Genomic DNA, 15087 nt, shown 5'->3' with positions numbered 1-15087 from the left:
GTTGGGGCTATGGTTTCTAGATTGATCTTTACCAATGCAGATAAAATGCACTTTCTTTAAGTTGGAGACTGAATGCCTGCCAATTTCAGGGTTAGTGGTCAAAGAAGGTAATAGTCTTACCGTATAATGCCTGGATCCCTTTCACATCATCTTTGGGGAGGTGGAATCCATAGGGATTCTGGTACTTATAAGTTGGGTACATCAGTGCTGATGGGTCTGTGGAATGGGCCAGGCCCAGGGCATGACCAAATTCATGAGCAGCAACGGTAAACAAATTAAAACCTAGACAATATGAGAGAAAAAACAGTATCACCACAGGTTTTTGTTTTCTCCATCTTCCATCTTTATAGGATAATTTATGCCCACATCACAGTTAACTCATCTCCTTTTCCTAACTGGATTATTCAAATTTTGGTAAGTTATTCTGGCGCTTAGCTTTGGTGACTTAAATTTTCCCCCTCTTGGCTAGAAGGGGGTTGGAGGTGGGGGAGGATGGAAATGCACATCAATCCATTTTGCTAATCATCAGTGATGTTTGGTAGACTGATAAAGGAGAGCCTTGGAGCAAATAGTGGCAATGATATTTGGGAATAATTCATAAATTTAGACCACAAATGCCTTAATAGTTCCCTGCTATTACAGCCTACACCTTTTGATCCACATGTTTCACACTGAAGATTTCCAGATGACCTGTATGATATTCTGGAACCTTTATTCCCATCCCCATCACACTTCTCAGGACAGTACTGATTCTCTCGGGTCATTTCTGAATGTAGCCTATTTCCAAGAACAAGTAAGAAATCATAAATACTAGGTTGTTGAAGGAAACGAGAGCAGTGCGTTGAGAAGGGGATGACCATTTCTTCAGATGATATGCTATGAAACAGATCAGACAAGTCTACAACACAATTTGGGGTGGATTTTTTTCCCTTATGTGATCCCTTTTGGATTTTTGGCTTACTTGTTTTTCCTAGCCAGCCCCCCTAGTTAAAGGGTGGCTTGGGACGTTGAACCTCAAGGTTTCATGATGGAGCCCAGAAGAAGGTACAATATTTTCCAGGTTATGGTGAATTGTGCATATATACCATTCGTTCCCATAGTCCACTTCTCAGCATTGTCGAAATGTGTATCTCCTCCCAGGCCTTCTCCAGGAGCAAATGCATGGGCTAGAGTCCCCCGAGGCCCATCAAATGGATAGGAATCCCCATGATCTAAACAAGTGGGGAGAAAGGCCAACAGGATTGAGTCCTTCTAGCAATTTTGAGGGCACATCATATTACAGAAAATGGACATTTTGAATAGCATTGACACTTCAATTTACTTTTCAGTATTTATTTGTTATAATAGGAAGTTCACTTGTCAATGAGTAACTGCCCATTGAAAAATAAAAGAGGCTAATTCATACTGCAAAGATAGTAAGCATTAAAAATAATAATTAAAAACACCTTTTTTGGGTTATTGTTGCTATCACAACATCTGTTAACTGACACATAGGATACTGTGGACTTTGCACATGCCATGGATTACAAAAGGAGAACTAACCGGGGGGCATTGGATGGAAAAACCTACTCCACTGATTGAAATGTGAACCTGTTGGCAGAATGACCTTTTAAATTTGATTCAGCTGAGATAGTGATAGTGAATTGAACAAGTGTGTGCTTTTTGTTTCTATAGCACAATACAGTTTAAGAAAGTGTCAAAAATTTATCTGTAATTTTGACATACTTTCATGTGGAAAACTTATGAAAGTCATAAAGGCATTTATAAAATCCTAACTTTTGAAGCTTTTTTATGTTTTTGTTTAATTATCTATTTTAATTAACAATTCATTACAAATTTAATAGAAGAGGAGGAGGAAGAACAAAATGAGGGTTATAGTTTACCACTTTAAAAAACCTTAGTAAGGATACCCAGTTTTAGTTAGTTGTTTTTTTTTTTTTCTTTTTTTTTTTTTTTTTTTTTTTTGAGCCGACAGAAAAAGTTCTGGTATGCCATTTCTCAGGTTTCAGTGACATGCAGTCTACTCAGGTGCATGCACAGAGGACTTCATGCAATGGCATCACAACTAAGTAGACTAGCACAGTCCCTGTGTTGGCTTGTGTATTAGGGGACACACTGCAAGCTTGAAAGATCAAGAGAGAGCCAGACATTCATTCCTTGGCCTTCAAAGCTACCCCAAGTCACACTGCCCTCCCTGCCACTTCACCAGGGGTGGCCTTTGTCCTTTGGGAGGAATAGGACCTGCCCTGGGCCAGGTTGCACCCAGGACCATTTCTAAAGGCTCTATTCTCAGAACTTGCTTGATCTTCTCTCTCCTAGCTCCTAAGCGTGCTTTCCCCCCAGTGACATCAGATTCAAATTAAGATCTGGACTTGAAATGACAAGGACACTTAGAAATCTTATCTGAGGAGGGGAATAGATAGTAGCTCTCACTTACCCTGACTATTACGAAGCTGAGAAGGAAAAGAAATTTCATAAGCCATTTGGCCTTCCCTTTATCTATTTCCTAGACTTGCTTCTCTGAAAAGGGATCAGAGCTCTCACCAATCCCTGTGCAAACTTACGCCTCTACTCCTTACCAGGGTGAGCAATGGAATGGAGAAGAAGTGGGAAAGTTGGAGGCAGACCTCTCACACATCTCCCAAAAGTGGTCTGCAAGTGTGGGCAAGACAGGAACGACACTTTCCTAACCATTGCTGCAGGGGCAAAGCTGTATCAAGGTCACTGTGGAAGGTATTTCCTTCAGTGAGGATTCATGGTGGGATATTCTTGGCTAATATGGAGGGGGGTATATAAGTGATAAACACCATCATGGGAATGGATGAGGTCATGTGGCTAACGGGAAAGCAAAATCTGCAAGAATTTGTCCCCTAGTGGGGCAAAGTCATAATGAAAGTTTGTTACAGTGAATCTACTCTACAGCTGTATCTGATGATGACAAGACATGCTAAGAATTCCTATTTTCTTGATTCTATTTTCCGGCCAGAGGAAGATCATGGCTTTGTCATGGTCTTGGCCTTGGCCCATCACAGTACGGTGTGAAGGAGAAGTGTGTGATCACTCAAATTAAAGATGTAGAAGGAACAGTATTGGGACAACTCTCCTTTGAATTAGTAGATGGAATCCAAGTACCACAATACCTCCATTTTCAAAAGATATCATAATATCCGCTTCTCCTGAGTTTATTCTGACAAAGCTCAGAGGGACGGCGCTACTCCAGGCCTGCAAGGCCATCTGCACTGCTTTTTCCACCTCGGCAGAACTCATGGAGGTTGTGTATTTAGATACTCTGTGAAAACGGAAGAAACATGTTTTCTTTTCAGTAACTGCTCCAAGGAAGGCAAGAATTATATGTTGTATTCAAAAATTGTTAAATATAAATCTACAATTTAGATTTTTTCTCTGAAGTGATAATTCTTGTTTTGCTTTATTATATGTTAAATTGCTTTATGTGAAACAAGACAAATGAAAGGGAGAGATGAGAGAAGTTGGGATAATCTGGTACTGAAACCGTTTAACTTTCTTTGTTATTATACTACCTCCGACTTAAAAGAATAAAATTTGTGGCCAGGCACAGTGGCTCACGTCTGTAATCCCAGCACTTTGGAAAGCTGAGGCGGGAGGATCACTTGAGGTCAAGAGTTCCAGATCATCCTGGCCAAGATGGTGAAACCTTGTCTCTACTAAAAATACAAAAATTAGTTGGGCGTGGTGGTGCAAACCTGTAGTTCCAGCTACTCGGGAGGCTGAGGCAGGAGAATCATTTGAACCCGGGAAGTGGAGGTTGCAGTGAGCTGAGATCCGGTGATTGCACTCCAGCCTGGGTGACAGAGTGAGACTTTGCTCAAAAATAAATAAATAAATAAATAAAACTTGTGAAATGTCACAGGTAGTAAGTAGTCAATTTTTCTTAAAGTCGTTTTCATTGAGAGAGGACCTCTTTTTCCCCAAAGGGACTGGATGTTTTCAATATGAAAAATAGAAATGTAGAGTTTTGAAGTTTTGCTAATTCTTATTCAGAGCTCATCAGGATTTCCCCAGGGCTGTTGGGGAAGGTTTTTTCCCTCAGAACAATGCATTCTTTTTTTCTTCTTCTTCTTTTCTCTCTCTCTCTGTCTTTTTTTTTTTGTTTGAGACGGAGTTTTGCTCTTGTCACCCAGGCTGGAGTGCAATGGCATGATCTCTGCTCACTGCAACCACTGCCTCCCAGGTTCCATTGATTCTCCTGCCTCAGCCTCCTGAGTAGCTGGGATTATAGGCGCCCACCACCACGCTGGGTTAATTTTTATATTTTTGGTAGAGACAGGGTTTCACCATGTTGGCCAGGCTGGTCTCGAATTCCTGACTTCAGGTGATCTACCCTCCTCGGCCTCCCAAAGTGCTCAGATTCAGGTGTGAGCCACTGCCCCCCCAGCCCAAAATAATGCATTCTTAAAGAGGAAGGGCTAGCTTTAAAAGTGGAGGCTCACTGGAACTGAAAAAAAGGGTGAGACTTTCAGCAATTACTGGTATGACAATGACACCTGAAGGCAGAAAAATGTAGTGCTTTTTGGACTGTGGGCGGAGTCAGAGTTGGTGATTGTTAGAACTTTCTGCTCTGAAGCCCAGGGTCTGGGGATTTCTGGCAACATACAAAGGAAAGGCAGGAAGGGCGACTTCTACCTGAGACCTTGGGCTGGGCTGGAATATGATGAAAGTGAGAAGCTGTGTCTGTGAGAGCCAACCCCATGAGCAGGGACCGGCCCTGCTTTCTCTCTCTCTGTAGCTCCTAGTCTAGTGCCTTGCACATAGCAAATGCCTAGCAATTGCTTGATAAATAAATGAATGGATTAAATAAGTAAAGCTAGCTGTTTTAGGGCCCACTCAGTGGCTCTCGAAGTTTAGGACCTGTAATAATTACCTAGGAAACTTGTTAAAGATACAGGTATGGTCCAGAAATCTGCGTTTTGAAAGGTATCCTAGGTTATTATAATGCAGATGGTGCAATTTCAATGAGAAACCAACAGCAATAATGCTGGGGTCCCAAGTGAAAGGACTGTGCCCACAGAAAGGATAGCAACTAGCTCAATTCAGGACTTGAGAGTGAAGGAACAAGGAGCTCTTCAACCCCAGGAGTTGGGGCCAAAAGAAGAGAGCTATAGAATTGAAGGGGGAGACCAGAAAGACCCTCAAAGGGACTATTTAATGCTTTCAAAATATGCCAAGCCCACTGTGTAATATGAGTCTGCAATTTATCACAACTAGGTAGACTTATTACTTTGACATGCCCTCGCATTTTTGATAAGTCAGCCGTATCTTTGAGCTGACAGTGTGTGTTGGCCTGAGAAGACAGGGAAGGAGAGAGGGATAGCACCAGAGAAGAAGAGAACATGGAAAAATCCCCGACTCAGGGTCTGGAGCTTGATAAAGCAATAATAATACTAGCTAATATTCTTTGAAGTCACACTATGTGCTGTTGCTGCATACACTTTTTAAGCGGCATTTATCTAATCCTCACTACGACCCGTAAGAGGAAGATCATCTTCATCACCTACATGTTATGATTAATGAGGTTTAAGCCCAGTTCTGTCTGACTCCAAAGCTTATGCATATAAGCACTATGCTGTATTTTTTTTTCCTTTTTGTAACCCTTTGGGTTATATTGTAAGAAGTTATTCTGAAAGTCAGTAGCTACACAGGCAGAGTACTGTGATAGTGTCTAGTGTCCTTTTTCATGGGGAGGGGACGGTGCAGTTGTTGGGGAGCAAGAGTGGATGGACAATGTGTGTGTTGAGGGGTTTTAAGATTGCCCACCTTATCGCAAGAATATTATACTTCCCTAAGTATCACATTATCTTGACCCATGCTTCTCGTCTTTGTTGTATGTACATAGTCATGGACTAAAATTCCAGAACACAGTTTAAGAAAACTATGAAAGGACTCTGTTGACGCATATACATTTTGCTTGCCTTATTCTTACTATCTCAGAATCGCTTTTGTGTTCAACTCCCTATGAGGTTTTTCTTCCCCAATTTCTTTGATGTTTTTGTTCAGCCTGCCACCTTATGGATTTATTGGCTGATAGCAGGTAACAAATGGCCTAGGGGATTCATGACTGTTCCCTGGGTTCTGGCCCCTCATTTAATCAAATGGACTCACTGGTGTGCCGGAACAGTTTAACAAGTGGCTCTACAAGGAGGAAAAAAAACCCCTTGATTTGTATGACTTGCTGATTTCTGTGTTGTAAATATTCTCACTATGGCTAATTCAAGCTACCAATTTACCATCACTGAATGCCAGGTTGTGAAGAGATGAGCATGAATGAACCACCCAGATTATACAGATGTACATAGCCTCATGAGCAGAGAAAATAATAGAATGTAGTGAAATAAGAGGCAATATGTTTTTATTACCTTTGTTTTTAATATACTTTATTTAATATAATTATTTAATATAATTTACTAAGTAATTATAAATATTAAATAATATAAAATATAATAATATATTTTATTTATTATTATAAAATAATATATTTTAATAATATATTAATAATAAACAGTATATTTTATTTATTACTATAAAATAATATATTTTAATAATAAATATAAATATTAAATAATATAATTATTTAATATAGTTTAATATAGTGTAATTTAATTTAATATAATTTAATGTGATTTATTTAATTGTAAATTTACATAATTTAACAATGGCTGTCTTAGCAACCAGCTCACAAAATTCTTGGGAGCTTAACAAGTGGCTGCAACCTTCCTGACATTTTAAGGATTGGCTTCAGTGAGCTATTAGGAGGCAGCTCTAGCACACCACTGCTTGGACTATTGCACAAGGCCAGCCTTTCCCCATCTCCAGTTATCATCTAGATGTGCTCATCCTAAAAGCGAAATCTGATCCCCGTCCTAGCTCTCCACTGCCCTGGAGATAAAGTCCAAACTCCTTAACATCACGCTCTAGTTGCCCTTAAGGCTGCCCCTCCAGCTTATTTCCTGCCATTGCCCTTCCTGGACCCTCTGCTGCAGCCGCATGCCCTAGGCACTGGTGGTGGGAATGCTGCCCATCAACATCCAGTCTGTCCACTCTCTGCTGCTATATGCTTGGTCTGGTTTTCTTCTTAGAAAATTCCTTACATGTGCAAGGCCTGGGGCAGGACCACAAAGAGTGGAGGCCACTCTTCTTTTCTGACCTGCACCCATCTGGCATGCGTGAGGCCCACGCAGGCAGGCACCATCCACCCCTACCTCAGGCTGAAGGGCAGGTACCATGCATAATTTGCCCTCGGTTGTACCAACCTGGGGAGGAAGTCTGCGCTGGCCCCAGAATCAGGTCTGGCTCTGGGAGAGGGAATTCCGGCCTCTGTACCCTGAGCACTGCAGGGAGGGACAGAGGTTCTGGTTGGGTGTGTTCCCTTGGTTTACACAGGATGAAGTCAGAGGATTAGTGGGGGGAAGAAAGAGGGCAGGGAGGGAGTGAGGGGAGCTTGGGGCTAAGAGTGGAACTACTTCTACTTTGCCTTTGAATCAGGCTCAAATGTCACTGCCTGGTCCCTGGGCCACTTGCTAGCTCTCTGCACGTGAACTGTGGTCCCACAGTTCACTGCTTAGAGCTATGATTTTGCACGTTTCACACAGAGCTACAGCTCTCTGTTTGCATGTCTGTCTCTCCTTAAAGGACTGTGAGTTCCCTAAGGTCAACAAAGTTGACCTGTTCACCTTTATGTCCCTCAAATGGAATGCATTTTTTGAATCATTAATAAAAGATTTTTGGAGTCAATGAAATAAATTACTTTATTAGTAAGTTATTTTTTTCTTTCTTATTAAGCAGGTTGTTTTAAGAAAACTGGTTTTTACTGCCAGGTCATTAATCCTGGACTAGATTAAAGATAGTTGTGTTGTTTCTAACTGATGAAATTGTTTGAAATGCCTAAAATAGCCAGTCATTATGATAATCCTAAGACCATATTTTCTGGTGAATTGCCCATTGTCATTGCCTGACAGATGGACGTAAACAGTTCTTATTCTTTCTTGCGGTTGTGAGGCGTCAGGATTTTTATACAGATGAGAAGGAAGATTTTTTTCAAGAAAAGGGAAAAAGAGAGAGGGGCTGTTTTTTCTCTGAATTTGGAAAGACTTGATCTCATTACCTGTACGTCAAAATATTTTTTTTCCATTTGGGTTCACCAGGGAAGAGGCGATAATTGGCCACATCAGGAACTCCACAGCGCGGCTTCTTGATCACGTCCATTGTGGTCTGGTCTAACTTCCCGGTGACTCGGAGGCCAAAGAACGCTTGTAGCTCCTTAATCTTCCTTACCATGGAATTGCCGCCTCTTGCAACCATCTCACCAATCTGGTGTCCTTCTTTATTTGTGTAATATTTGTCAAGATACGCCTGAAATGGAGAGGCAGGCTGACATGTCTACAGCGTAGTCTGGGAAATACTCATGCTCAGTTAAGGCAGGGGACAGCATTCCTGATGTATTAAAAGCAGTGTGTAGAGTATTTTCCCATTTATGAACAAGGCAGACATATTTGTATACATATAGCTTAGCTATACTCCAAATTATTAATGATGATCGGTTTTGGGTAGTGGGGATTATAGATTATTTAATTATTTCCTTTCATCCACCTGCATTTTATAGTTTTTCTACAATGAATATAACAAATATGCATTTTTGCTTTAATTTTTTTAAAACAAAAAAATTCAGGGAAGGAATCTGATGTGAACATTATTTCCATGGATCACTTATTTGTCGCTGAAGTTCTTTACCCAATTTGCAAAACAAAGGCTATCTGGTTTCTTTGGTAAACAGTTATTGGTATCATCTTTCCATTGTACATAATGCGAGATCAGTATGCTTTTAACTCTTGGAGGCATTGTATTCCAGCCTCTCATACTTTACAAAGGCAGAGGGTCCACCTGTTTTTCAGCTGAGGATTTTAATGAGTTCAGATGTGTTCAGTATGTGGGCTGGAATTTGTTTCCATGAGACAACTTTCCTAGGCAAGGCTGTTTGTCCCTTGAAGCAAATAAAATAAGCCATAAATTATAAGGCTTTCATTTGCACAAAAAGACATAAAGCCCTTCAGTATATATTGTTCAAAACACTTTTCTATGACTCAGGGCTGGGATTAGGGTAAAACGAGTGATGCAGGGACATGCAAATACAGGGTTGAGGCCTGCCTTTGGCCCAGGAATTTCACCTACTCAGCTGATTTTAGGAAAATAACCAAAGAGCTGCTAACGGTTCAGTCATCCTTTCATATCCATGGGGGAATTGGTCCCAGGACCTCTCTCAGTTACCTAATCAACAGATGCTCAAGTCCCTGATATAAAATGGCATAATATTCACATATGACTTAAGTACAGCCTCCTGTATGCTTTAAATCATCTCTAAATTACTTATAATACCTACTATAATATAAATACTATGTAAATAGTTGTTACACTGTATTGTCTAGGGAAAAGCTACAAAAAAATGTATGTTTTGAACATGTCTTCCCTGAAACAGATGCAACCGTTGATTTTTTTCTTGAATATTTTCAATCCACAATTGGTTAATTCCATGTGTACAGATCCCATGGATACAGAGCACTGATTGTATTTAATTATCTACAATTTTGTATTTATATAGTATATATTTATTTATTAGATATAAATTACATACTATTCACCTATATATTAGCCATATATTACCACATATAAACTATGCAAATAGTTTACTTACATATCATGCACACGTATTTTTAACATATATATAAAGATAATAAATAATTGGAAGTAACCTTAATGTCTTATGTCAGGGGATTTAGTATATATATTATCCTATATTCATATGAGGCAATACTAGGCCTCTAGAAAGATCAGTTTTGAAAAATAAATATTTAATGTTATGAAAGAATGCTCTTTTTGTAATGGCAATATACTGAGAAAAGAAGAGAAGAAATCTTTATAAGGTTACAATAATAATTTTCTGAATAAACCATACATATACACACATGCACACACACACAATAATAAAAGGAAGTCTGCCTGAATATTAATGTTGATTATGTCTGGGTAATGAAATTATGGATGACTTAATTTATTCTTTATTCCTTCCAATATTCCAAATTTTTTTACAATGAGCATGAACCGTTACTGTTGGGGAAAAAATAAAAAGGAGTAAGTCTCACTCATATGTTTGGAGAGGGTACTCTATTTTTTCACTGCAGGATCAGCCGATCCTTCACTCCCTGCCCTGCTTGTGAGAGAAGATCACTTTCCCCGTTGTAGTCCCTTATAAAAACCTTAGGTGAGATGAGAAGCCAAGAGGAGGAAAAGGGAAGGAAACATGGGGTGCCCAGGCTCTGAAATCTAGCCTAGGTATTCTGAAACAAAACTGCGTCTATTTGGTTCCATTCCACCTCTAGTTAGACCACCTTATGTAAGCATTTATGTTTCTCATCTTTGTTTTTTGGCATGATGAAGTGGATTGGATGAATTGTTCCTGTCTGTGCACGTTGATGCTGTGATAATGCTATGCTTGTGGTAATGTCTGAATTATACTCCTCAGGGTTAAGCTCCATGTATAAGACCAGGTCCTCTGTGTCTCTGAGATCATTGATTTCAAATATTTTGTTCTCCTGTTAGATTATGTGTTACACTGTACGTTCTAGTTTTTGTCTCACAAAATAGGTTATATAAGGGAAGATGCGCATGATAAATTAAGTGGAAAACATGTTTGCCGTGTTTACCACTGCTATTACAATTGAGCCATGTTTATAAATGTAAGTGATATCTAGTCATACCATCCCAGTCATATCACCAGGGCTGAGATGTGGCCAGTGGTGGTTACCAAAAACTCTGTAATCAAGATAATAATTTAATGCAGAAATAAAAAAAATAAAATCAATGCCAAAAAATCCGTGATAAACAAAATTTCAAAATTTTAAAAACAGGATGCATTTCCTGCCTAGGTTGCCTCACACTAATCCTGGCCTTGAATCATAGAAAAGTGTTATGAAAGATACAGTCTAAGGGACTAACACTGGTTAAACCTTAATAATGGAGTTAAGATGATATATTTTTAAAGACAGGGTTTTTACTTTTTTTTTTTTTTTTTACTACAAACCTGCGTAATTTTTATAACCAACAGTTTGTTTCTTTAAAATATGCACAAGATGTTATTCTGAGAGCACAAAAGGTTTATGGCTGGTCATACAGGAAGGATTGAAACAGTACCTTTTAATGAAGTAAAAATAAAATTAGAAACTATTCCTTCTTAAAAACAAAAATTCATCACTGCAGTGATATAAACAAAATCTCTCCCTAGTTGGTGCTTCCATAAGATGTGATTCTTGTACTAGTAAAACACGTGTCTCATTGCACTGTAAACCATCACTTCCTACCAATTTCTTATCACTCTCACCTGCTTGTTTGCAACCTCCTTCCAATCAGGCACCGTTTTGCCTTCACAGATACAAACCCTGTGTTTGACTCAGTTCTAGGCTCAGAGTAGATGCTCAGTTAATGTTTCAGCTCTATTTCTTTAGGCAAAATATGAAAGTGTGTTTCCTTGAAGAATTATCAGATATCCTGAAGTACTGAAAGCTCAGAACTTTTTCCTGCTAAAGTTACTGACAAGGTTTTGGCATACTTTTCACAGTCACAATATTCTATCAGGCATTTACGTGCGTGCTTAGAATTGCTTTCATGTGATACCCTAACACTTGCATACTGTTGGCTCAGCACTTATTGTTGGTGCTGAGACAAAGAATTCAGAATTTACCAGAATTGTCCCATTTCCTTCCAAGCTTCCCCACTTCCTCATTGTTAAAATTATAGAATATTGAGATCAATTATCAGGTGATCCTCTCTCCACTTCTCTTCCAGTATCTGACAGATAAAAGTACAGGAGGCCAGGGGTTCCATTCCTGCAGGCTAGCAGCTTAGGGCTCCCTCCCAAGCCCTCATTCAGTTCATTTCCTTAGTGTCTTTCCTGAAACTTAAGAGTTTAAAACTCAGTTTAAGTACGCTCCAGGACAGGGTGAAACTTAAGGTACATTTCGTCAACATTTTTCTTTTTTGGCGAAGTCACTGTCAGGTTCCAGGGTCAGGTTTGGGGCCACCACTACACCAAATGCACTGAATACACTGACATGCTCAGTGTCAGGTTCCAGCCCATGCTGAGGTCTGAGGGGAATGGGTGGGTGGCAGATAGCTGAAAGAATCCTCAGGGAGGGGGTGCGGGCATAGGCAGATGAATATGGTTTTATTCAGCAGCTCTCTCTTCAGCAGCTTTCTCACACTGTCCCCCCTGTTTCAGCTGCTAGAGCCGGCTGCTCCCACACACAGCTGCGCGGCTGGCCCGCCCTTCAGGGTCAGCAGCTTAACTCTTTCTCTCTCTGGGCACAAGCCGGTTCCTGGCTCCCCTCCACCCACCCGCAATATGGATAGCTTTGGCTGGCTCTCTATTTCTCTGGGTGAGAGGACTCCTGTACAGTGTCAGCAGGGCAATTATACCTTTTACAGACAATAGTGGCTTAGAGCTAAGTGATGGCCTTCCCCATGTTGTGGCTACACGGCTGTGATAACAAGTGGAGATATACGCCTGCACCCTAAACTCACCGAGTCACACAGGATGTTTACCTCGGCCTATGCCTGCTTGGCTGCAGCACAGCCATGTTCCTTACAGTCACACAAATAGATTTGTGCGAACTTTTAAAGCTGTCTGAAAAATCCTAGGTTCTAGTCCAGGCTGTGTCACTAACATGCTTTTGCAATTCTTTTAATTTCTTGTGGTTTCAGCTTTCTCATCTATAGAGTGGTTTCTGCCCTACTGGCTACACGAGTGTGAGGATCCAATGAGGTCCTCAATGTGAATGCTTTTAAATGTGTCAGAATACTTTAAAATGCCCTTTTACTCATTAAGTCCATGTCTGGAAACCTATCCTGAAAAAATAATTGTTTAAATTAGCTTGATGTACAAAGATGCTTATAGAAGCTTTATTCATATGGAAGTAATCTATTTGCCAAATAAAGGAAATGGTCAAATAAATTATAACTTATATTCTGGAATATTTCTGAGTGTTTAAAGTGATGTTATGAAAATAGTATAAAATCAAAATTTTCTTATTACATAATAGTTAGAAAAGTAAAAACCACATTTTGAAGACAATAACAATTTTAAAAAGTCTTTATCATAGAGAATAAAATGGTAGTAAAACTGCCTGAATTAACAGTGTGTATTTTCATTTTCTTTAGTTATGACTCCATAATAATGGGGTAATTAAAATTTTTGTTATTTTTAAACATAATTTAAAAAATATGTTTTAAATGTCATATTGATACTCATTTTTTTTTAACAAACAAATCCAGAATAAAATCCTGGATTATGAAAATAGGTAAGCATTTTGCCATCTCATCATTTTCAAAGCACTTATGCAAATTAGCAAATCAGAATTTAAAGGACACAAGTGACATTAAATAAATCAAGAAGCTGTTTATCTTCTCAAGTACAGATTTTTTGGTGGGAGGGAGAGGTGTATGGTGTTTGGAAGCATGACCTCTTTGGTGTTTCCAGGAACTGTTTGTTCTTTCTTAGTGAGTGACCTAACAGATCACTTAGCAAGAAGAGAGCATCTCTAAGCATTCTCTCTGCTTAGTGTGACCCAAGCCACCAGGCACCAGAGGACCCTCTTCCCTGACCTCTTGGCTCTAGTCACATAGGCCTGATGATCGCATTCCAAGCAGCTGCTGTTTCCTCTGCCAGGACTGCCCCATCTCCGGGTCTTCATGTGGCTGGCTCTTTCATGCAGCTCAGGTTCATCTGAAAGGTCACTTCCTCTGAGCAGCCTTCCTGGACTACTTCATTTAAAAATACTCCCTCCCCAGACCACTTCCCCAGTCAGTAACTCTCTGTCATCCTGATTAACTGCTTTCCAATCTCACCGATCACTTTGTGAAATAATCTTGTGCACTGATTGGCTGACTTGTTTAGCTTCTCGCAGCACCTTCCCACCAGCTCCCTCGTCCTCATGGAAGCAGCATAAGAACAGCGGCTTCATTTGTTTGATTCCCTCATGCTTCTCCAGCACACATTGCACTGGAAGCATTCAATACATGAACTTTTGCTGCCTATTTTACTGCTTTTGTTCGTGACTTTATGAGGCTGATGAGGTTGTTATATAACGTTTCTATAAATTATAAGGTAGGATGTTATTAAATACTTCTTTCTCGTCACTGTGATCCTCATTAGAGGTTCGGCCAGATCATTCCAGACTCCTATGGAGTGATGAGTGTCCCTGCCCAGAGCTGAGGGCCAGGGCCATTGCAGGCAGAAGGTGCTGTGTGCCAGGTGAGGAGATGTGGACAAGTTTCCCTGCTCCTTGGTCTAAGATCTTTCTGAGAGTATGTCATAAGGGAGACAGAGAAGGGCTGATTTATTTTGGAGAGGAAGAAGTAAGGAATCATTAAATGTCCCCAACATTCCCAGGCCATGCCATTGTTTCTAAAGATGCCCAGCTGACTCCTGACCATCTAGAACAGCAAGAATGGCTCCACCCAAGAGTGTGTAGCCCAGGGATCCGCAGCTCCTGGGCTGCACGCAGGAACCAGTCTGTGGCCTGTTAGGAACCCGGCCCCACAGCAGGAGGTGAGTGGCGGGCCAGCATTACCGCCTGAGCTCTGCCTCCTATCAGATCAGCACAGGCATTAGATTCGCATAGGAGCAGGAACCCTATTGTGAAATGTGCGTATGAGGGATCCAGGTTGCACGCTCCTTTTGAGAATCTTAAGCCTGATGATCTGAGGTGGAACAGTTTCATCCCCAAACCATCACCCCCCAGCCTCCTGCTTCCCATGTTCATGTAAAACTGTCTTCCATGAAACTGGTCCCTGGCTGGTCTAGCCTTATTCCTTCATAGACTAGTCAGGGGTGGCTATTTTTTTTCTGCAAAGGACAATAATTAATATTCTTTGCTTCTAGGCTAACCTCTGCCATTGTGGCACAAAAGCAATCTTAGACAATCTGTAAACTAAGGGGCAGGGCCAACTGTAGTTTCCCTGAACCTTGGATTAGAAGGTTCCCAACACTTCAGATCCATTCTGGCC

The 15087-nt window shown here is 40.4% G+C and overlaps 2 protein-coding genes across 8 annotated transcripts in view; one reads left to right on the top strand and one right to left on the bottom strand.

The window, feature by feature from the left end:
- Positions 1-15087, top strand: part of LOC103877852 (endogenous retrovirus group K member 7 Env polyprotein-like) — a 337491-nt gene that overhangs the window by 155005 nt on the left and 167399 nt on the right. The gene's annotated exons all lie outside the window — the stretch shown is intronic.
- Positions 1-15087, bottom strand: part of MMP20 (matrix metallopeptidase 20) — a 48316-nt gene that overhangs the window by 31736 nt on the left and 1493 nt on the right. The window contains exons 2-5 of the mRNA XM_003910598.5: positions 8138-8385; positions 3141-3289; positions 1086-1211; positions 121-282 (exon numbers count right to left, since the gene is read on the bottom strand). Of these exons, the coding sequence (XP_003910647.1) occupies positions 121-282; positions 1086-1211; positions 3141-3289; positions 8138-8385 (685 nt within the window). The remainder of the gene's footprint in view (positions 1-120; positions 283-1085; positions 1212-3140; positions 3290-8137; positions 8386-15087) is intronic.

The sequence above is a fragment of the Papio anubis genome, chromosome 12, assembly GCF_008728515.1.
Source record: "Papio anubis isolate 15944 chromosome 12, Panubis1.0, whole genome shotgun sequence".
Classification (NCBI taxonomy): domain Eukaryota; kingdom Metazoa; phylum Chordata; class Mammalia; order Primates; family Cercopithecidae; genus Papio; species Papio anubis.
The sequence above is the reverse complement of the archived record's forward strand: the minus strand, read 5'-3'. Positions and strand labels throughout refer to the sequence as shown.